The sequence below is a fragment of the Callospermophilus lateralis genome, chromosome 1 (assembly GCF_048772815.1).
Source record: "Callospermophilus lateralis isolate mCalLat2 chromosome 1, mCalLat2.hap1, whole genome shotgun sequence".
In the NCBI taxonomy this organism is placed as follows: domain Eukaryota; kingdom Metazoa; phylum Chordata; class Mammalia; order Rodentia; family Sciuridae; genus Callospermophilus; species Callospermophilus lateralis.
The window spans coordinates 17353839-17378474 of NC_135305.1; the positions used below are offsets into that span (position 1 = coordinate 17353839).

The following is a 24636-nucleotide window of genomic DNA, read 5'->3' on the forward strand; positions in this document are numbered from 1 at the left end:
AGCATTATGTCTCTAAATCTGTTTGTATTTGACAGGGAGCAAAATATGTCCTGTGGTGAAACTGAAGGACTGCTGGTAATAATTATGAGTAGAATGTTATTCCTAAAATTATAGCAGGCACATGATAAAGCAGAACTTTTAAATTGCAGGTTTGGATGATACTTGGAACAAAAGACCTGCATTGGCCTCTGTAGCAACTGGCGTAACAATGTGATAATTACAAACTATGCTTTAACCCTCACACCATCAAGTGCAATTTAATGAATAGATTAACAAAGAGCAAAAAAGAAAGGCACTCACATTTATCAAGGTCTATTTTGTGCCACATACCATGCTAGATACATAACTACTCCCGTTTCACTTAATTCACATAATCACCCCAGAAGGTAGACGTCCCTTCTGGTTTAGTTTATACACTGCATTTCTGCAAGATTGTAAGTGTTCATGATCACGCAGTTAGAACATCCAAGTTAGTTCTGACTCAAATGTCATGCTTTTTCTACCACAGGAGGATGACTGTTAAATACAGTAGATATGATACAAATTTAGGAATATTTTAGGAAAGAGCAAGCATGATATTCATTAACAGAACAGAATTACAATCGACCAACTCTGCTTAACTGATTAAATATTATTTGCTCTGAGGTTCATAAAGTGAGGCATCCCACTTAATTTTAAAGCTCTTTTGGTATTGAGTAATGAAGAGATCATTTATTTCTTTTTGCACAGTTCCCTGTAAGAGATTATTTCCAAACTGCCTTTTGCCTTTCTTCCTGATCATCTTGTTTTTAAATATATATATTTTTAAGTTGTAGTCAGACACAATACCTTTATTTTATTTTTATGTGGTGCTGAGGATTGAACCCTGTGCCTCGCACATGCTAGGTGAAAGCGCTACCACTGAACCACAACCCAACCCCATGATCATCTTGATACATGTCATAGTTATTTATCACACTCCAAAAACTTTCATGTGACAGAGAAAAGTTTGGTTTAAATTGACATAGACATGGAGATTGGAAAAGTCTAAAAGTAAACTATAGTCTTACTAACTTGGTACAGTTTTATATAAGACTTGTGTGTGTGTGTGATATATATATATATATATATATATATATGACTTATATATATTCCCAGTAACTGTTAGAAAAAAAATGAAATCATGCTTTGCCAATACTACCCAATTTTTATATTATGCAGACAATAATAATCTGTGCAAAAAGTAAAAATTAAGTTTACATTGCAGATGCTGATTGTTATCTTTCCTGTATGCATTTTCACACATTAGGCAATGTCAATAAAGTTATAAATACCATTCATTAAGTGCCTATCACACACCAGGCACTATGATGTGCTCCTGGACCATTGCATTTAACACTGGCAACCAGTTTGTGAACTAGGCATCTTATCTCTATATTAAAGAGAAGGGAGACTGAAGTTAATGAAATTAAGAAACTTGCCCAGAATTGCACATTAGACTAGCATCTCACTTCGCTGTTCAACCTTTGTTTATCTGTGAACAAAGCTAATTATTTTAACTACTTTTCTACATTTTTTATAAGTAAATATTGTTTTAGAAAATTTCTGCATTTTTATTTTTTTAATATTGGGAAATTTTTATTATTTTCATTTTTTTCTCTCTATCTCTACAGGGAACTAAAGTCCTACAGATGTTCATGTGGTATCTGAATCCACGGCAAGTTTTTGACCTTTCGCAGGAAGGGCCAAAAGATGCGTAAGTCTGGAATATCCTCCAGGATCCAAATGTATTGTAGGCAAGGTAGAACTTTCTGATTTGAGGGTTGAGCTCCATTACCTGATTACCTTGTGAAACAGTTTTTGACCATCTCTTCTCTACTCTCTCACCTGTACTTTCTTACCTTTAAAACGTTATCTGATGGTCTCTTTTATTCTTTCTTGTGTTACTTTCTTTCAAAACATAAAATGGGTGTAGTTGGAGAATATCATGCAAAGCAAAATAAGCTAATCTCAAAAAAACAGAGGTCGAATGTTTTCTCTGATAAGTGGATGCTAATCCATATGGGGAGGGTATGGCTGAGTGGAGGAACTTTGGATGGGCAAAAGGGGAGATGAGGAAGGGGGGAAAGGGGTAGGAAAGACTGTGGAATGGGATGAACATTACTACCCTAAGTACATGTATGATTGCCCAAATAGTGTGACTCTACTTCATGCACAACCAGAGAAGTAAAAAAATCTGCTCCATTTGTGTCAATGAATTGAAGAGCTTTCTACTGTCATGTATAACTGATTAGAACTAATAAATAAATAAATAAATATACTTCTCAATTGCTGACTCATTGAGCACTTCCAATGTATTTGCTGCTCATGTGTGTTGTGTGCTACTGTAGATTATTCATAGCAAGTTGTGAACTGAGAAAAGACCCCTTATTTTTCTGTTTATGCATGTACAACTTTGGAGATGCACACTTATTGGCAATGTGGGTTGACCTGTGGGGAGCAGAGCCATATTTATTTGTGTATATTTGGTTTGGAGGGCTTGCATGTGTGCATATGTGTGTGTTTGAGAGATTGATTGATTGATGATTTTAACTGTGGGCTCTACACCAACTTGGGAAAAACTTTTAAATTCCTACTCAATCCATTTTTTGAGTTTCTCAAATAGCTCATTCTCTGTTTTTGCTAGAATGTTGGAAATTAGGTCTACATGAAGGTGATTGAATGTCCATGATGGAAAAGAGCCGGATCACTTTTGCTGTTTTGTACTTCCTGTTTTAAAGCCACCTACTAAGATAGTTCTGATGTTATCTGATTAAACATTAAAACTTAAAGGATACAAGTTTTTTAAATAAGTAGCAATATCAGAAGCAAAGAGATGTCAACTCAGATGATTTCTATGAAATACTATTCCTGCATGAACGGATAGATTATATATTTTAAACATGCAGGAGAACATGAATTATGAAACTTAAATTTGTCATTCCCCAAATCTTTGCCTTTCTTTGCCACTAGAGTTTGCTCTAAGCCTTTTGTATTTTTTCCTGTATTTGATTGTGCTAAGGCAAATCTGCTACGCTGGCTTGTGTCTTTTTATCTGTTGACATTTAATAAGATTTTATCACTTTAGTGAGACCTCAGGTAGATTCTTTATAGGTCACTATAGAAAGTAAGAAAGGACAGGGAATATTTTCAGAAAAAGAAAACATCCTTTTACTTCAACAGGTGATGTTTTCTAGAGCAGACCCAGTAATAGCTTCACTTAAGTAGCGGATGATCACCAGGGGCAGCATCTCTGCATCTTCTTGAGAGCCATCTGGTAGGAGAACACAATCTGTCCTCAGCAGGCAAAGTCAACAGTACAAGAAAATCAATAAATCTTCCCCTCTTGGGCTGGGAGTGTAAGTAGGGCTGTGAGTGAGTCCATTGAGTGATAGACTTGTAGGTATGGTTATAACAATAGTGGAGAAAATCTCCATTTCTCTCTAAAAAAAAAAAGTTCTAGAATTAAGAGTGGGAATACAGATTTAAAACTGATTTGAGGGTTGAGCTCCATTCCAGTAAAAGCTAATATAATAAGATTTAAGAAGAAGACATGTAAGGGGTATTGTTTACCAATTAATGATGGTTTTCTTTAAGAAAGGAGAAGAGTGAATGATAGGAAAAGAAACAGAGAAAAAGTCAAGAACTAAAGAGAAAAAATAAATACTAGTTGATATAATAAAAGGAAGCATGAGAAATAAGAACCTAGGGACACGCCCAAATCCCATTCAGTATCGGCCATTTAAAATGCTGTTGGCTTCAACCTGTGGTCCAATTGCTGGACGAGTTCTCCTGTGGTTACTTGGACCGGTTTTAAGGGTATTGTCATCCTCAGGATGGCACATTTTTCCTAGGGGATGCCACCTCCCCGATCACGTCCTGTGTTTTCTCTTTGCTACCCACAGTACTTGTTCTTTTGTTTACTTTTTCTTCTGTTTGCTCTTCAGGCTTGAGCTCTACAGGAAGGTACCTAATCTGAGAATTCTGGCCTGCGGTGGGGATGGAACGGTAGGTCCTTGAAAGAGAATCTGGTTCTCTCCCTTCTTTCCTCTTGTTTTCCATGTGACTGTTTTCTGTCTTCGTTTCTGATTTTCCCAACCCCATAAAGTGAACGTGTCTCTCCTGTGAATTGTAGCCCCAAGGCTTAGAAGAGGCTTTGCTGTTGTCCTCATGGCTGCCTACTCGACCTTTCTAAATTCTCTTCACTCATCACATATACTATACCTGTCCCTCAAGGTGAGGATAAGGCATATCAGTAAAATGAAGAATGGAGACAGTTAAATTCATTTAAAAATACAAATATTTATTCACACTTATTGTAGTTAATAGTTTTTTTTAAAAAAAAACTAACATAAAAATGCAAAATTGTACATATTAGTCAGGTGGTGTTTAGATACATGTATTCATTGTGTAATTTTTAAATCAGGTTATACATACACATCCATTCAAATAGTTATCATTTTTTATGGTGAAAATATTAAATCCCTTCTAAAGTTTTGAAACATACAGTACCTCATGGCTATCTACATTCACAGTAGCATGCCAGAATGTCTTGCTCCTAACTGTGACTTAGTTCCCAATGATCCCTCTTTCTCCATCCATCCCTTCCCATCCCTTCCTTCTCCTCTTACTACCAGAGTTCTACTCTCACATTATGAGATAACTTGGTTTTGATTCCACATACAAGTGAGATCATGTGGTACTCTTCTTTCCATGCCTGACGTCTTTCACATAATATAATAATCTCCAGCTCTAGAAAACATCACCTGTTTAAGTGCTGCAAATGACTTTCATTAGTATGTCTTCTGGAGAGTGTTACATGGTATACACTTACAGTATTTTCTTTATCCATTCATCAGTTGATGGACTTAGCTTGTTTCCATCCCTTTGCTATTTTGAATAGTTTTCCAGTGAATTTTCCTGCTGAGGTCCATACTGATTATATTCCATTGGATAAATACTCACAAGTAGAATTGCTGAGTCCCATGGTAGTTTTTAATTTGTTGAGGAGCTTCCATGTTGTTTTCCACAGTGGTTGTTTTATTCAGCTTTTCTGTCGTTGAGACCAAAAGACCTGCAAGAACAATTTTAGAGCAGGAAAGGTTTATTTATTTGTCTCAGTTCATAGACAGCTAACTCCATTCCTCTGGGTCCAAGGTGAGAAGAACATCATGGTGGAAGGATGTGGCGGGGGAAAGCAATTTAGGATATGGCACCAAGAGACAGAGAGAGAGCTCCACTCACCAGAGATAAAATATGAATTCCAAATGTACGTCCCCAGTGTCCTATCATCTCCTACCATATCCTGTCTTCCTACAGTTACCATCCAGTTAATCCATAGTAGTGGATTAATCCATGTATTCAATTACAACCCTAGTAATCTAATGATATCACCTCTTGGATCTTCTGTTTTGTCACACATGAGCTTTTGGGGAACACCTCGTATCCAAATCATACAGTGGCTATTCCTGTTGACCACAAACAGTGTCCTAGTGTTTTATCCACATCCTTGCTAGCATTTGTTATCTTTTTTTTTATAATGGCCATTTTTACTGGGGTGAAATGCCATTTTATTGTGGCTTTGTTTTACATTTCCCTGATAATTAATGATGTTGAAAATTTTTTTACGAGACACACATCATTAGTGTGTCTTCTTTTTAGAAATGTCTAATTAGGTTTAATGCCTGTTTTTTAATTGAGGTATTTCTCTTCTTTCTATTGAGTGTTCTTATTTCTTACATATTCTGGATATGAACCCCTCATGTCAGATATATGGTCTGCACACACTTTCTCCCATTCTATCATCTGTCTCTTTACCATGCTGTTTCCTTTGCTGTGTGGAAGCTTTTAAGTTCAATGGAATCCCTGACTATTTTCACTTTTTCTTTTAGTGCTTTTGGGATCCTGTTCAAAAAAAAAAAAAAAAAAAGCTTGCCCATTCCAACATCCTGAAGTGTTTCCTTTACACTTGTAGTAGTTTCCTATTTCCAGGTCTTACATTTTAGTCTTTAATCCATTTTTACTTTATATTTGAAATGGGTGAGAAGTGGGGGTCTAGTTGGATTCTCTCAGTACCCTTTAATAAAAAGACCATACTTTCACTAAAGTGTATTCTTAGAACACTTTGGTTTTTCTTTTAAGGTTATTTGGTCATAGAAGTGTGCATTTACTTCTAGGCTCTCTATTCATTCCCTTGGTCTGTGTTCCTGATTTTATGCCAGTGCCATCCTGTTTTGATTACTAAAGCCTTATAGAGTGATGCTTCCTGCTTCATTCTTTTTGTTCATGATGTCTTTGGCTATCTGTACTTTTTTAAAGGTTTCATACAAATTTTAGTATTTTGTATCTAGTTCTGTGAAAAAATATCGGTGATTTTGGTAAGGGTTGCATTACATCTGTAGATTGCTTTGGGTAGTAGTGTGGACATGGTAACAATATTGATTCTTCTAATCCATGAACTGACGGTGTATTTCTACTTTTTAATGTTCCCTCCATTTCTTTTCATCACTGTTTTATACTTTCATTGTAGATTTCTGTTACCTGAGTGGTTAAATGTATTCTTAGGTATTTTATTTTTTGTATCTATTATGAATGGTATTGCCTTCTCGATTTCTGTTTCAGATAATTCACTAGTAGTGATTTTTATGTGTTGATTTTTAAATCCTGCTACTTTGCCATCTTTGTTTATGAATTCTAATAATTTTTGATGAAGTCTTTGGGTTATATCATGTCATCTACATACAGTGATAGTTCAGCTCCCTCTTTTACCATTTAGATACCATCCACTTCTTTCTTTTGCCTAATTTCTCTGAATAGGGCTCGCAGACTATGTTTAGTGAAAGTGGTGAAAATGGGCACTTTGTCTTTTCCCCAGATTTAAAAAAAAAAGACTTTTAGCTTTTCTTCAGTCATTATAATGTTAATTGTTGGTTTATTATAAACTGCCTTTATGATGTTTAGATACATTCCTTCTATACCTAAGTTGTTCTTCATTTTTAGCATGAAGGGATGTTGAATTTTATTAAATTTCTCTTCTGCCTGTATTGGGATGATCTTAACTTTTTGTCTTTCATTCTGTAGAGATGATGTACCACACTTTTGAATTTGCATAAATTGAACCATCCTTGCATCACTGGGGTAGATCCCAGTTGATGGTATAGAAGAATATTCTTTTTAATGTGCTGTTGAATTCAGTTTACTCGTATTTTGGGGATTTTTCCATTTATGTTTATCAAAGAGATTGGCTTGTAGTTTTATTCATTTGTTACTTTTTGTCTGGTTTTGGTATTGGCCTCATAGAATATGTTTGGAAGAATTCCCTCCTCTTTGACTTTTTGGAATAATTTAAGAGAAATTGATACTCGTTCTTTAAATGTTTGGTATAGCTAAGTAGTGAAGTCCTCTGATCCTGGGCTTTTCTTTGGTGGGAAACTTTCTCTCACTGATTAAATCTAATTACTTATTAAGGTCTTTTCAGGTTTTAAATTTCTTTATGATTCAATCTTGGTAGGGTTTATGTGTCTAGGAAATTCTCCATTTTTCCAGATTATCAAATTTATTCGTGTATGGTTGTTCATAACCTTTAATGATCCTGTTTGTTTCTTGGTGTAAATTGTTGAGTCTCATTTTGCTGTGTCTTTCTTTTTCTTGGTACAGCTAAGGGTTTGTCAATTTTGTGTAACTTATCTAAGAACCAGCTCTTTGATACATCGATCTTTTATATTTTATTTTTTGTAATCTTTATTTATTTCTGCTCTGATCTTTATTACTGCCTTCTACTAATTCCAGATTTTTTTCCAATAGATTAAATAAAGCAATAGAATAAATACAGAAATAGATTGTTTGTTTTAGATCTTCCTGCTTCTTTGATGAAAATATTTGTTGCTATAAGCTTTTGCTATATTCCATAGATTTTGTTTTATTGTGTATCCATTTTCATTTGTCTTCAGTTTCCTTCTTGATTTATTCCTTGATCCATTGATTGTTCAAGAGTAAGTTGTCTCATTTCCTATTTGTATGATTTGCATTTTTTTCTTTTAATCAATTTTTAGTTGTATTGCACTGTTGCATAAAGATACTTAATATAACATCATTTTTTTTAAATTTGTTAAGACTTGTGACCTATTGTGTGATCTATCTTGGAGAATGCTCCACATGCTATGAGAAGGCTAGGTTTTCTGGAGGTATGGATGGAATTTTCTGTAGATGTCTGCTAGGTCTATGTGGACTAGGGTGCAATTTAACTCTGCCATTTCTTTATTGATTTTCTGTCCAGATAATCTGTCTATTGATGAAAGGGTAATTAATTAATCTCCCCTACTATTACTGTGTTAGAGTCTCTTTCTCCCTTTAGGTCTAATAACAGTTGCATAATATTTGGATTCTCCAATATTGGGTGTATATGTTTAGAATTTTTTTTTGTTGCTAAATTAACCCCTTATACAATGACCTTCTTTGTCTTTTTAGTGCTTTTGATTTAAAATCTATTTTATCTGATGTAAGTATGGCTACTTCTTCTGGCTTTCGGATTCCATTTGCCTGAAATATCTTATTCTATCCCTTTACTTTTAGTCCATGCATGTCCTAAGAGGTGAAGTAAGTTTCTTATAAGCAACATATAGTTTTTTAAATTTATCCATTTACTGTGACTTTATTTAGGAATTTTAATCCATTTACACTTAAAATAATTAGCAGTAGGCAAAGATATTATTATTATTATTATTATTATTATTATTTTGGTGGTGCTGGGGGTTGAACCCAGAGCCTCTAATATGCTAGGCAAGAATTCTACAACTGAACTATACCCCCACCCCCAAAGAAAGTTCTTAGTATAGTTGTTTTATAACTTATTTTCTAATTTTATTATAATTCCTTTCTCATTCTCTTACAATCTCCTTTTGTGGTTAAATGATTTACTTTAGTAGTTAATTTTAATTGCTCACATATTATTTTTTATTTATCTATCGAAAATTTTTCGATTGTGGTTACAATGAGGCTTACAGAAGCATCTTTTGATTATAAAAAACTATTTTGAAATAGCTGTTAAATAACAACTTAATGTAATCATAAAGATAAGAAAGAAACAAAATATATACTAATTAAAAACACCACACTTGCACTCCTCACATTTTGTGTTTTTTGTATCCCATTTTACAACTTTCTGTATTGTCTCTCTCTTAACATATTAATGTGGTTACTGTTATTTTTAATTGTCTTGTCTTTTAGTCTTCATATTAAACATGAGTACTTTACTCACCATTCTAACAATATTAAAGCATTCTGAATTTGTCTATATTGTTATTTTTTTCAGTGAGTATTCTACCTTTCAAACTTTTATCCTTATTAACACCTCTTTGAAGGACTCCCTTTAGCTTTTCTTGTAGACAGACAGACCTGGTGGAGATATTGGAGATATATTTCCTCAGCCTTATTATTTTTTTTCCTCTGAAAATGTCTCTGTCTCTTTTTTACTTCTGAAGAATAGCTTTGCTGGGTAAAATATTCTTGGCTGAAATTTTTTGTTTGTTTGTTTTTAATAATTTTTTTTGTTGAAGGCAGATACCTTTATTTTATATTTATTTGGTGCTGATGATCGAACCCAGTGCCTCACACGTGAGGGAAGCGCTCTGCCACTGAGCCACAATCCCAGCCCCATGTTTGATTGTTTTTATGTTTTCCTCTTTAGGACTGTGCAAACCTATGCCAGGTCTCCTGGCTTTTAAGATTCCTGCTGAGAAGTCTGCTATCAGGAGAATTGAGACACACTTCAGGGTTGTTTATTTCTTTTCTCTTGCTGCCTTGAGAATCTTCTCTTTATCTTTTATGTTTGAGAGTTTGATTATAATATTGTCTTGGGATTGACTTGGATGAATTGAATCTGACTGGATATTTGTATCTTAGTCTAAGTGTGAGAAGTTTTCATCATCTCCTCTTTGAATAAGCTTTCTACCCTTTGTCAGTCTCAGATTCCTCTTGAACTCCAATAACCCAAATATTTGATCTTTCATTGCTGTCTCAAAGTTCCCATAGGCATTTTTCATTTCCCTTTCTTCTATTTTTTTTCTCTTCTAACCAGGTATTTTCAAGTAGACTGTGTTTGAAGTCAACAATTCTTTCTTCAGTTTGTTCTAATATTCTATTGATAAAGCCATTGTGATGCCATTGTTTTTTAAATTTCACTTAGTGTATTTTTTATTTCACAGATTTCTGTTTGTTTAATTTTTTTCTATCTGTTATGTTGTTCTTTTGGGTATGGAATTACTTCTCTGTCTTTTCTTGGAGCTTGTTAAGTTTCCTTGAATCAGCCATTTAAAATTCTGAATCTAAGTGTTCACCCACGCTGGTGACTCTTTGGTTAGTTTCAGGTGTCTTATTTTCACCATTATATGGGTCATGTGTTCTTGAAAACTCTTAATGCGTGGTGTGTGGTGCCACCTGGGCATTGAAGATTAGGTATATATTCCAGCCTTTGAAATCTGGCATTGTTTTCGTCTTTACAGAAATTCTAAGTAGGCTCCTTATTTTCTCTGAGCCTGTAGTCTCCTGTGTTATCTCAGCACTTAGATGGCACCCTAAGCCCAGGGTCTTTTCAAGTATGCTGTTGGTATATTGTCATTGTTTCAACACTAGAGGGAGAACCATGTCCAGGTTTGTTCCAATCAACGGTTGATATGTTGTTTAGCATAAACTATGGGATTACAGAAGAAGGTAGCCCATCCCCACAAGCCTTTCCCTAGGACTGGAGTAGGCCTGGGTGATTTATTCACAGTGCTTGAGAGAGAAGAGCCCCAGACTCCCATGCCATACCCATGGCATCCTGACCCTAACAGAAGTCTAATGGACTGGGGCTGTGTGTCTGTCAGCACCAGTGCTGTTCCAGAGGTGCTCTCTCTGCCATCATTGCCCATTGTTAGGTTTCACCAGCCTGATGTTTTCCAAGGCAAAGTATCAGGAGAGCTACCCTGTCCTACCCTCTAGCATATGGAGTCTTTTTCCACACTGTGCTGCCCACGATTGGGGTAGTACTGGTGAAGGCAGGCTCTTGGCTACCAGAGATAATGCTCAGAGGTGTACACTTAGGTGCAAGGTCCTCTAAACTCAGGAGGGCACCCAGGACCATACTGCAATGGGGCAGTGATAGAGGCCAAAACATGAGATTGTTCTATGAGGGCATGGGTCTCTGCCTAGTTCTGGGACAGATCTAGAGGCTTTATCTGTGAGCAGTGGCCTAGGGTCAACTGGAATGCCTGAGTTTTGAGATTGGGTAGTGGAAACAGCCCCCTGGCCACTAAGGCAGATGCTAAGCTGGGTCACACCTGAGTCTCACAGCATAGTCTTGGTGGGGGGTTACCCCAGCATAATCCAAGTCTGACAATGATGCAAGACAAAACTAGAGTCTGTCCTACTGGCTTGTAGTTCTCTACCTGATGTCAGGTTATGTCTAGAGGCTCCATCTGCAAACTTGAGTCTGGTTATGGGTTCTTTGGTTTCTGCCTGGTATTGGATCTCACCAAGGTGGACCTAGCACTGAGCTCCAAGACAAAGTCCTATGCTGGCATTTGTGCCCTGCCAGCAGGTGGTGTCTTGCTTCACTCTCTGCTGGGAAGAGGGGTGACAGAGGCAGGCAGCTGCTTGGCTGATGCAGTTCTTTTGGCTCAGTTTGAGGGTATTGATCTAGGAGAGTGGTTGTGTGGCTCTGTCTAGCATCTATCTAGCATCTGGCTTTGCTGTGGTGGGCCTGGAACTGGGTTTCAAGTCTAAGGTGTGGGCTTAATTCCCTTTCCTTCCCTGAAGTGGGAAGTACATTTTTATATGCTTCTTGGAGTTATGCAAGAGGGGATATGGGTAACTCCTTTCTTCTTTCATCAATGAATGTTTTGTTTTTATTTTACTAAAACCAGGCACTATAATCTCTCATCTGAATTCTTAGCTCCCTTGAAGGTAGTTCAGTGCATAAATAGCAATTGGTACGTTTGCAGGAGCCAATCACTGGAGGATCTTAGCTGCCATCTTACTCGGCCTCTCTCTGTTCATTTGTAATGGTCAAGTGAGCAAAAAGAAATATATCACTATACTTGAATTATTGCCTTTTTCTAGTGGCAATAAAATTAAATAACCAAAACAAATGTTGGTTTGCCTTAAAGATTATTAATTGGTTCCATTTGTGTTCATTTGTGAAGAAAAATGCAGAATTGGGTTAAAGCTTACTATCTTGAATATGTTTTCCCCATTTATTATGTCTTAATTGTTTCTCCATTTGGCCTCTACTTTTGTGGATATATTTAGCCAAGGTAAAGAAGTGAGAATCATGACAGCTTGTGCTGTCCAGTGCCTTTTTATTTTGGATTTGGAGTTTGATTTTTTTAGGATCTAAGATTGTCTTATGAACTATCTTCAGTTTTTCTTTAAAGTCCCCAATTAGCATGTTTCATTCTCAAAGGTAGCCGCAAAATCTCCCCTTTAATTTCCTCTCATAGCACAAAACCACATAATACAGCTTCATGAGTGCAACTGGAGCAAAATAGAACATCATTGGTCCCTCAATATACTTGGTGAAGAGGAAACATTTTTTTTTCCCAGTTGGGAAAATGGTATTTACCATTCTTCAGGGTCATAATACAATTTTTACCTCATGAAATTCATTGTAAAGTCTTACAGCTAGAAGAAAATCCTAATGACGTTTAGTCTGGTGTTTTCCAAAATGTATTTGGTCATGGAATTTTATTCCCCAGAATGCTAGTTAAATTTCAATTGGTTATAGTGTTCTAGTGATATATTTATGCTAGTGTAGGGGTAACAAGGATGTGATCTCTCTCCTTCCCATCATATATTTTTTTTTTACAAGCAGACACTTCTGTAACAAAATACAGATTAACAAGAAAATAAGCATAAAAAATTATTTAATCAAAGCTTTATGTGACAAAGGAACCTTTAGTTGAAGGTTCAAAGTCCTAGGGAAAAATCATTTGCTTTTATGTTTAGATTTGATGAAGAATGGACAGTTGGGTAGAAATGTGAATGGACATGAAGGGTCTGATCTGAGAGGCTGAAGGAGGAGCCCAGCGAGGGCTGTATGCTCAGATACTTCTTGGATTCTCTGTGTAGAGTTCCTTCCTCCCAGGTATAGGGCAGAACCTCTTGGGGGAATGAGGGTCTTAGGATTAGAAAGTTAGGTCAGGGAATATTTTTATGCCAAAATGCCATACGTTGGGGCATCGTTTTCTAAGCCCAAACACTATTGTATAATTTTCCCAACTTCCTTTTAAAACAATTACATCCAAGCAAATCCTCTAGGGCTAATTACACTGTGTTCTTTCACCACTCCCCAGTTGTCTTCAGTGAAAGGCTAGCCTTTACCACGGCCACTTTCATTATTTAGGACCTGCTTGCCTTACTGTATGACTTCAGCATGCCACTCACCTTCTTTCTCCTCCAAATCTAGTGACAGCAACAGAGAAGTTGAGGAAATGCCTGGCATTCAGAATTCACAGTTCTTCCTCTTCCTTATCTGAAATCCACACCAGCTACCTATTATATCCCAAAATGTGGAATTCACCACTGTATCTGGTGTTCCACCTCCAAATCTCCCTATCTCCACTGAAACTCCCATTATACCTCTGCTCCTCTTCCTCCTCCTTCCCTTTCCTCTACTCAGCAGATATGTGTAGAAATCACTGCATTAGTTTGAGTACTAACAAAGTCCACATTATGGAGAGATTCTCTGCAATCAGAGGTGTTCACAAACATGGGGTACCACAAGTAAAGAGGGGAGATCACATCCAAATACATAATTATGGAACTCAAGCCAAAGTCCAGAAAGAAAATGAAAAGACAGGAGACTAGAATGGCAATCAGAGTGTGCTCTATCAAGAAAATAAATCAGAAAAAAGTTTCAATAGTGAAGCAGTTGTTAAATTTTTAAGGGAAGACTGAACATAAACATGAATTTGGAGACTATGAAGTAACTGATAACTTCAAGAAAGGAGTTTTAACAGAGTGTTTAGGAAAATAACCAGAATAATAGTGAGACTTGTACAGTTGAAGTGAACTTCTAAGGGCCATAACCAGTTATAGTGTTGAGTGTCTGTGAACTCTCTTGTGCCCTTGATACCCTGCTCTGTGACAAGTGGACGATCTGGTTCTCCTTCTACTTTTCTCATCTGGTCTTTTCTAGCGTCTTCTCATCAAATGCTATGATTAGTGGTAATTTCAAAAGGCTAATTTTTTTTTTCTATGTGTTAAGTGCTAACTTCAGTTTTCACATCCTTCCACATAACTGACAAATGTGCTAATTGTTTACACTTGGGTCTCTCCCATCACTTGCAGTAGATATACCTAAAATAGAAATAGTTTATTTACCCTTAGAATTGGTGAAGAGTTCCCCAAAATGATTTCTTTCAGAAGTCGCTTCTGCTATCCAATTACTTGGAATCCAAACTTTGCTTATTTTATACTTTATGTAAACTCAGGTTTCATTTCTCTTTGTTAAAAGAAGGTGCTTTGTGAAAACCAAATGTGGTTTATGAAATGTTTATCATGGCATGGGATTGATATCTTTTGCTTTATTTGTTTAGAATATGAAACTTTTAGTTTGTTGGAGGCAGAATTTATATAAAGAAGAGGCAGCCTGATGGATTCATGAAGAAAATCTGCTGGCTTTAGGCAAGTGGAGTATGATTCTCAAGAGTGTCAGTTATATACTTGACATAAGATATTCAGCCCTTAGTTAGTGAGCCTATCTGTCACTGCCAATGCTGTCAGAATTCTGCCAGTGTGGTGACAAGACTCAGGGAAGAATCTGATATGGAGTATTTTTGACTGATTATGATGAGGATATATTAACCCTTAATCACATTAGTGTAACTATACAAAACATTTTTTTAATATGTAGAGATTTTTGCATTATTTTGGAACAAAGACCACATTTAACAGTTGTGACTTCTTGTTAAAAGTCTGAATTAAATTGATTTTAGGCATCTGCTCTTCTTGCTTATTTCTTGCTCATTTGGCTTAGCAGACATCATAGATGGCAAGGTGCTCCTGTACCCTGGTTTTCCCCAGCCACAGCATGGAAGGAATGATGATTTTCCTTTAATTGACAGAAATAAGCAGATCATTCTATGTCCATTCCCTCTCTCAACTTCAGCCTACCTAGATCTTCTCCTTTCTCATGAGCAATCACGAGATATATTCTCAGTATGTATTTGTTGTGAGTGAATCAGTGAATGTCCCAAAACTACATGTTGTTTCAAAACACAGTGTATATCTTGACCTTTTCTTGATTTCTTTTGGGTGAATATAAAATACATTTCTATAAGTGGTAACTTTGTAAACTATTAATTGCATAAATTAGAATATCAGAAGGAAGAATGGTAGTCTCTTCCTCCATGCAGTGGGGATTATTTCCAGGAATCTCATGTGTTCCCAACTCCACAGGCAACTCAAGTCCCTTGTATAAAATGGCATAATATTTACATGGAACTTCCCATACACTTAACATCATCCCTATACTACTTTTACCACTGAGTATGATCTAAATACTATGTAAATAGTTTTTATTGTATTGTTTAGGGAATAATGACAAGAAAATGCACACATGTTCCGCACAGACCCAGTTGTATTTTCAGAAGATTTTAATTCATGATTTGTTGAATCCTCAGATACAGAGCCCACAGATATACAGGGCTGGCTGTGGAAGGGTCCAAGGCTGTGCCCTGATTTTCTTTCAGAGTCAGGAATGTTGCCCTTGTTCTCCTTTGGTTTCTCAGTATCAGTGTCCTTTACTTTTCTACTGCATACACCACCAGGCAGTGCAACGTTCATCTGTTCTTTTGGAAGAAAATGCCAGTTCACTGTCATCTGCATCCCTCAGCCACGTCTAATGTTAGCATACTGAAGAAGGAAAATATTGCTCAAAATATTGCTAAAGCTGAAAACGGACAGGTGGTGGCAGCATTGGCCAGCTGCTGCGGCAGGACTGCTCAGGGCAGAGGCGGAGGACCTGGTGTTCTCAATCTGTCAGCCTTGCTTTTCTTAACGAAGTAAGGAATGAATTCTGCAAGCTGGAAAATGATTTGGCCCAATCAAGATAACTTTCTTCATTTCTGGTGGAAAATATGTCAGGTGCTATGTGTTGCAATGAATTAAATAATTTAATTGGAAGGGTGCTGGGTGAGCTGGTGGAGGTAATTTGGGATGGTGAAGCCCTGGCAAAACGAGCAGCTGCCCACGAGCCTGCAGTCGGCAGTCTGGAATTCCAACAGGAGCAGGTTGCTGATTACATGAAGGCAGAGCTTCAATAACAGCCTTGGGGCCTGAGATTTTTTTTTTTTTAAGTTTTGCTCTTATAAGGACAAAGACACAAATTATTACAGGAGATCCTGTATGTCTCCTGCTCTTGTATTCTGTCCATTCTCTTCTTTATAGTCCCTGTACTGCAGGGCAGCTAGGTTTGGATTGTTCTTCATAGGCTTCGAAAGAAAAGCTGCTGATGTCAGACAAAGGTGGGGCTGATTTGAAAACTTAGGGCTTGGTTTTTCTTTAAGTGGAGCCAAGGGAAGTGGGTATTTTACTTCTAGTAAATGATCTTTATTGATGAAGAAGAAAAATATAGGCGAGTCATGGTAGCTAATGTTCATTGACCATTTCCTCTTTGTGAGGCACATGCTAAGCCATGTCAACACATTTCTTTTATTTCTTTTTATTTTTTTAGTTGTAATTGGACACAATACCTTTTATTTATTATTTACTTTTATGTGGTGCTGAGGATTGAACCCGGCATCTCCCATGTGCTAGGTGAGCACTCTACCACTGAGCCACAACCCCAGCACTGACACATATCTTAATAGGTAAAATAACACCAAGATGCAGGTACTGTTATTATTCTTGTTTCACAGAGGAGAGAGAAACAGATTAAGTGACTCCCCAGCCAGTTTGTGGTGGAGCTGGGCCTCAGCCCCAGTGGGGTTCCTGTGTCCTGTGCCCGGCTGCACTGCCTGATGCTACCTCCTGAGGGTGCTTTTTTACTGAGCGTAATCCATAGCTGTTGAAAAAGAAAAACTCTTCAGGGCTGAGCCAAGGAAAGAGAGACCCACCTTAGCCAGAGCAGTATCAGCCTAACTTTAGTTGTTCATCAAAAAAATCTGTGCCATTAAAGGCAGGAGGCATTTGATAATGGGGAAATACAAGATTGTCTGCTTGTATTCAGGGAAAGGCTGAATATTGAATCACTTGGCTACTGTAAAACGGAGATAGAAAATATTTTTCCACTTTTTAAAGCAAAACACCATTACACTCAAATCAACTCTACCCTTTCCTTTGCTGTGTAGGCCAAACGTAGGAAGAGAGGAGAGGGTGAGAGATCCACAGGTGCCCACAGAACCCTTGTGGCAGTATCACCAGAATTCTTGACAATTTCCACTGAGAAAGCAAATAGGAGCAGAGCCTAGGAAGGTCTGCATAAGGGCAAAGCCTTATGCCAATCAGAGGCCTCTAGAAGATAACAGCATCAAGTCAAGAAAGTTACGGGAAACTTTTCAAAGTCGTTTGTACTTTTTGCATTTCCTCCGCAGTAAATTAGTCCTCGTACATTTTAGAATTAGCATTCCTCCCGTGGTTTAGAGTTTTTCTTTGTAGGCTCATCTTCAGAGAGAGTTGTTTGATTTTACTTTTCTATCTCTGTATCACTTTACTATCCCTTTCAGGCAGTTTCGAATTATTTCCAGAACTTTCAAACCAGAGCTGAGTTTCCTATGGATGGCTAAGGCTCCCACCCTGGGATGATGGTGGGGGTACATCAGTGAGCTCGTGGGAAGCTGGGACAAGCATCGATCAGAGACAGGCTCTTTCTGCTTCTTCCAGACACAACAGGTCTCCCTGGGACAGGGGTCATTCATGTTCTTTGTCCCACATCTCTTCTTCTTTGCCAAGAGGGAGCCTAGGGCCATTACAGCCTCCTGCTATATTACTTTTATTCCCCATTGTAAGGAGACAGACTCTGCTCCTTCCAGGACCAGGAGCCAGGTTGCTCCAAGCCTTCACCTCAGCTTTGCCACTTTGTGTTTTGTTGGATTCTGCTCCAAGAAGACGTGTCCCCAACCGCCCTGCACCCTTTCCTTGTCTTACCTTTTCTCTGTCGCTGCTGTGTCTAGAATGAAATGGGATGTCGAAAGCAGAAACTCATAGCAATATCTTTGCCAGGAAGAGAGATTTCAACAAAACATAAGCAGACAAAATTCTCATTTAAATTTGCTTAAAATAAGCTCACTCTGAGCACAAATCAAAAAGGGGAGGTTGAATGATCATCTCTCAGAGAAGTTTTGAAGAGAAGACTTCCTTTTTCTATCTCTGTGTCACTTTTTCAACATCTAATGGGATGTTGCATTAGATTTCTGCTAAATTCCATTGCATATCAGCAAGTCTGGTTCTACTTGAGCTGTTTGTATCTGTTATCAGTGATCCTTGATGGTTGGGCTTTCTGAGCATTTTTGTTCTTTTTCATGACCTTTAAGCTCTCTTATAGTAGTTTAATAGAGGTGTTTGGCTTTTTCCTGTGTTTGTCTCTACTTTCAATAGCACAGGAAGAGTGTCTAGCTTGGTCATCAGAACCAATTTAGCATCTGGTGATTTGTTTTCTTTTCTTTCTTTGGTCAGCTTTGGTGGTACTATATGTAAAAAAAAAAAAAAAAAAAAATGCTAAAGAAGCCCTGGGGTCAAAAATCTAATGAATTGCCTAGGAGTAAATGACCAGTTTGGAGGAATGAATGAACTTTCTGACATTCTGTAGACAGACATTTTTACCTGGATTTTTAGTGTGACTCATTGAGTGAATGTAGAGGTATGTCTTTTCAGAGGGCGAACACAATCTTAGACTTTGTTGGTTGACAGGCGAAGCTTACATCCTGGGAAGGAATCATATGAAGGAAGAGAAAGGATTTTAGACGGAAGTCAAGAGAAGTAATACACTCCTCTGACTCGGCCATTTTCTTTAGTCAGAAAATCACATGATCTCTCTTCACCTTGAGCAATAAATTTGTGTGATAACTGAATTTAATTCATCAGTTTCTAAGGTTTCTCTAGCCTCAAAGAGGCCAAAATCACAAGCTGTTGTCTCTGGGACGCTCAGGCCATATCCTGAACTGGGCTTGGTTCTTTTTTTGAAGATTCCCTACCACATTGTGAAGAGGGTGGCCATTGGTGTTGGTCATATCTAATTTTAAATGCTACCTGTACTGCATAAATAGTGGGATATTAAGGAGGTCACTTAAACATCCTAGTCTCAGCTTCCTTATCCATTAAATGTGAATGAAAGTTACATCTATAGAGTATTTTGAAGTTTAATAAGACAACTCATTGCAGGATTCTGCTCAGGCATAGTGCTTAGGAAACCATTAAGCATGCTATCTTGTTATTGAGAACAGACATTCTACCTTTTATCTTAGACTAATTCAGTTATCTCTTCATTTCAACTGTGTTTTACTGGAATGGGTTCATTGACTGTGCTATGAATGCTTTAAGAAAACATGACTCTCATACAAATATGGAGTGAATACCTGTCAAATTTAGTTGGCTCAATAATGAGGGACCCAGTAAAATGGTAAAGCTGACTGAGAGAAGTAGAGGAGAAGAAGAAATATGTAGTTCAGTCCACAGTACTTTCCTAAACTTGAGACAAATTGGTTAATGTCATGGGGAACTATAACCACAACCTTTAATCTTCTCTTCTTGACATTTGCAGTTCTACCATGTTAACCTACAGTTACAAAATTCTTTACGTAGGCCTATGAAACACTATTCTTGTATGACATTGTAAAGATACGCAGGTTCCCTTTTGCCTTTTCCAGGTTTGGGATAATTTTTCTAAATGGTTATAATAAGACCACAACCTAAGTATTATTTATTGTAGAAAAAGATTAAACAGGGTATATTATTCTAGTATATAAGTATCTCTTTTCTACCTAAACTTATAATAGATGCTAGGTCCACCCATAATTATCTTTTCATAATGTTTCATTAAAGAGGCTTCGTGGATATTTAGGAAAAAAACAATTTCCAATGCTGAGGAGGGCAACCATCATTTAACAAGTACTTTTACAGGCCCTGGATCATATAAAGGGCATTATACACATTTTAGTTTAATCTCCAAACAATCCTGTGAGGTAGGTATTATTATTCCACTCCAAAATAGGTAAATGGGTCTCAGTGAAGTTAAATAATTTAATCAATGTTATATAGTCAGATTTTCCTGTGCTCTGTTATAGTAACTCTCCTAAATTTTAGAGTACGTATCTAGCTAAATACACAGATGATGGGTCTAGTTTTGCTTATGTGATAAAGCATGGTCCTTTTCCTATGAAGAGATTTACCTTTTTGAAACTGCCTGAGATAAGTGGCCTTTCTGTCCCCTACATATTGGATTAAAACGTGTTTGCAAGAGAAGTAAAACCTCAGCAATCATTTGGTTTAGTTCTGTTTAGCCTCCCCTCAAACTGTCTTCTTTGTAACTTATTTATCTTTCTTTTCTGTCTTCTGGTCCCCAATGTGTCTGTAGGTGGGCTGGATCCTTTCCATCCTGGATGAGCTGCAGCTGAGCCCCCAGCCTCCTGTAGGGGTCCTTCCTCTGGGGACTGGCAATGACCTGGCTCGAACTCTCAACTGGGGCGGGGTAAGCATCCATCTCAGAGGCTGCCCCTACCACAGAAGCAGACAGCATCCCTGGATCATCCACATGCTTGAGAAGATTCTTAGAGGGAGGCACGATGCTGTTGGTGCCCAAGAGATGAGTTAGAAATGGGAGTCAAAGTACCCATGAACCCTGATTTTATTTGGTAGCTTCTTTACTTTAAACTTACCATCAGCTAGAGGGAAGAGAAAGTTCAGAATGAGGAAAATGTGTGGTCAATACACAGGTGTGGGGTATTAAGAGGTGCCTACTAGGACATAGTGGCGGGGTGGCGGGGGGTGTTGGTCTCCAGTCCTTACAAATTTGAATTAATCCTGCTCTCAGCCCTGGTTAGAATAACAAATAAGATTTAGATCTACGGTCCTTCTTTTGGGCAGTAAAATCCTTACCTTATGGCTTTTTTGAGCATGGGTTTTTTTTTCTGATCAGTGTTATCATGGCTTTGGCTATACAGGTATCCGACTCTCCTTCCCACTATGGAGCATCTTAAGGCAAGTGTGGGGGGAAGTAGTTCTCCTGTCACTAACTGGCCATCCTATTGTTATTGATTGATTGAGTAGTACTAAGATATTAAGAAGGCACAAGATACTAACGTATACCGCCATACATACCCACCTTTTACCTACTCACATAAATCTCCATCTCATATGAAAATGATATTTTCAGCAGACATTAATCTGGCCTTTGGGTACATTAACCTTTTATAGAATTTCATTTTGCTTTGTGGTTTATAGTCAGCAATATGTAAGTAAATATATTCATATGCAGCAACTAAGGGATTATCAGTGCTCATTTCTCACATCCCAATTAGATTCACATGTTAATAATCACACTGTCCACAATGCATCCAGGAGGAATGAGTAGCTCCCTAAGAGGTTCCTCAGTCTGATTTGCCTCAGGTCACTGAAGGATGGTGGACTGAGACACCACCAGGGAGGGGTGACTGAGATGGAGTGATAGTAGGAGAAACTGATTGGAATCCTGCCTTGATTCTTCCTTTTCTACACACATTTGTTCTGTGTACCCACAAATTGCTCCAGTAAGTGGAATGAAAGTTCTATTTTTTACTCCAATAAAAACAGCCCTCCAGCATGACCCTCAATGCCTACCACTGGCTCTTGGTGCTAGGAAAAAAATTATTTTTCAGCTTAAATCAGTGAGAGTGAGTGTTTTAAGTCCCTTGCCTATAGGTGTTGCCTGGTGTTTTAATACCTGGAGAAAAGCAGCTTGTTCTCCCAGCCTCGCTAACATCAAAATAAGCAGAGCCATAGCAGAAGAACCCTTCTTTGCATGCTGTAGGATCAGAAGCGTTGCTTCACTCCCCACAGCAACGGGTGTCTTCTTTGATTCTGTCCCCAGGGTTACACAGATGAGCCGGTCTCTAAGATCCTATGCCAAGTGGAGGACGGGACCATTGTACAGCTAGATCGCTGGAACCTCCATGTGGAAAGGAACCCAGACTTGCCTCCAGAAGAGCTTGAAGATGGTGTATGTAAGGTTAGAGAAAGGAGCCCCGGAGCATCTTCCTAAGTCACAGGAAACACATTTCTGGTTATAGAGTCCTGGGCTGATTCCTTCCTATAACAGGGCAGCATTTGAGTTCCTGTCTCCCGGGGCTGTGAGAGTAATAGCACCACCCCCACGGAACCTGCCCCGTGGACCCTCTTTAAAGACTCAGATTTCATGATTGCTTCCAGAGCTTAGGAAGCTGTCTTTAACTTTCACACTAGCAAGGCATGTATCCCCTATTTTAATCATCCAAGTTAATTGTAAACAACTTATGAGAAGATGGAATATGTATGCGTTCCAAAGCATCAAGCATATGGTCTTTCAGTGGAAAGAAAACCTCCTGAGATGTCTGGCCTGATATCAAATATTCCTTATGTGTAGGAGGTTTGAACTAAGCCAATTTCTTCACCTGGTTGGGAGTTGAAGATGCCTAAATAAATGCTTTGCCTCAGTGTTTTCTTCTAGCCACTGAGCTTTCATTTCAAGCCAAACCAAGGGTCTACAGTTATAGATAGTGCTGTTGTGCATCTTCCCTGGAACATCTGGTTCTGAGTTCTGGCCTCAATTTCTGTTAAATTTTGTGGTTTACTTAGAAGATGCTTTCTCTGTGTTACTTTCCATCTGTCTTCTATGATATTGTTTTCAGACTTTTGTATGCACAAGAATCTCCAGGTGTAGGTTAGAGGCAAGGTTTCAGAGCTCACTCACCAGGCATCCTGACAAACTAAATGTGGGGAGAAGGCCCAGGCATCTACACTTGAAACGGCATCCCTGCTATGTTGTACCCTGACATTGATGAGGCCAAGATTTCATGGGTCTTTCAGCTTTAAAATAGACTGAACTTCACGTCACATCATTTAGGCCAGGTCCATTAATTCAGTAGCACCATGATCCCGACCAATTGTGATAGGTGCTTTCAAGTTTCTTATTTGGTTAAAACATATTTCACCTTGTCTTCCTAGTTTTTTCACCTAAAATTGTGATTCTGTATTTAATAAAGTTTCTAGTAAATACCATGACTGCTCAGTTGAATAGGAGGTTATGTATAGGAGGTTTTAGCTAAGCTGAGTTCATTATGTATAATTGAGTTTATAATGTAATGATGTAGTTTAAACAACAAGGATGTAATCCTTTTTTGGGGGTAAGGGGGTACCAGGGATTGAACTCAGGGGTACTTGACCACTGAGCCAGAAATATAATATTTTTAACAGATGTATTTATTTGAACTTATAGAAATTGGATAGAAAATAGCTAAAATAGAAAGAAGAGTTGCCACATGAAAAACTTAAGGCCCTTCTACCAAAGTTGGAATGGTTTGGCCTATAACTGAAGTCCACATTTAATTCTCTTCCCAACAGCTTAAGAAATGGAAAGACTTCTCCATGTAGCCAGGGAACATCAGTCCAGATAATTAAAGGGCTTTGGAAACTGAGTTTTGAGGAGATGTGTAGGAAAATAGGGGCACATTTTCTTGGAAAATATGAATAGCTTAAAAACAAGTTAAATTGGGACATTATTTAGGGGGATTGTGACCAGATGTTTTCCTTAACTATCAGTGGATGCTAAGACATGGGTTAGAATTGTAGCCAAAGGGACATAAATGGCAGAGGAGGAGAACATGTGTGTGGTTTTGGCAGGATTGCCAGACTGTCCTCACTTAGAACTGATATTTTAAGTACAGGAACTGGACATTCTCAGATACAAAGCCAGGAGAGACAGACATGATTTTGGCCTTGTTCTATGTGTGTAATTTCTCTCTTGGCTCTCCAGTTAGTGAAAACCATTTCTAGGGGTTCAGTTAGCCTCGGGGTCATTATAGGCTCAGATTCTGAGGCTTGCATGTGGGGTCCTTCCTTACTTCCATTAGAGACCTAGGCAATCTAAGGTCTTTCTTTCTGCATTGGTATCTCTCTTGCTCTCTCTCTCTTATTTTGTTTTCCCAGTAGTAAGACATAAAATCTTATAGATTGTGATTGTGAGGCCTGTGAATAAGCCATGTAATAAGCTTGCTTTTGAAACCGTGAGGGTTAAAACGCTTCTGATGATAGAGAGGTGCAGTTCAGCTTGGGAAACAACCCTGATAATTAACTGTGAATTTGACCTCTCTTTATTTACTTTAATGTTTATCTTTCAGTTTCCCATGTTGCATTTTTCTACTTGTTCTAACACTTAACCAAATCTTTAACATGATATAGATTTTACAATTTTTAACATGGGGTTTTAGACTGTTTAGCTTTCTTCTTTACCAACTTGAAGCAGGAGCAGCCAGGGCCCCAAAGGCTGTGGGCAGGATAGTTAAGCTAACATGTGTTTCTGTGTGGGTGTTTGTAGACTTCAGTCATATCAAAGATGCAGGCTTGATAAACTAAATGGGAATCCGAATTTTGCTGGTGTATGTACATCTGTATATACATCATATGCATGTATCA

At 37.9% G+C, this 24636-nt stretch overlaps 1 protein-coding gene across 2 annotated transcripts in view; it reads left to right on the top strand.

Moving 5' to 3' along the window:
• Nucleotides 1–24636, top strand: part of Dgki (diacylglycerol kinase iota) — a 404075-nt gene that overhangs the window by 214405 nt on the left and 165034 nt on the right. For both annotated transcript variants that reach the window (XM_076860225.2, XM_076860226.2), the window contains exons 11-14: nt 1653–1735; nt 3966–4026; nt 20567–20680; nt 22058–22195. In XM_076860225.2, the coding sequence (XP_076716340.2) occupies nt 1653–1735; nt 3966–4026; nt 20567–20680; nt 22058–22195 (396 nt within the window). The remainder of the gene's footprint in view (nt 1–1652; nt 1736–3965; nt 4027–20566; nt 20681–22057; nt 22196–24636) is intronic.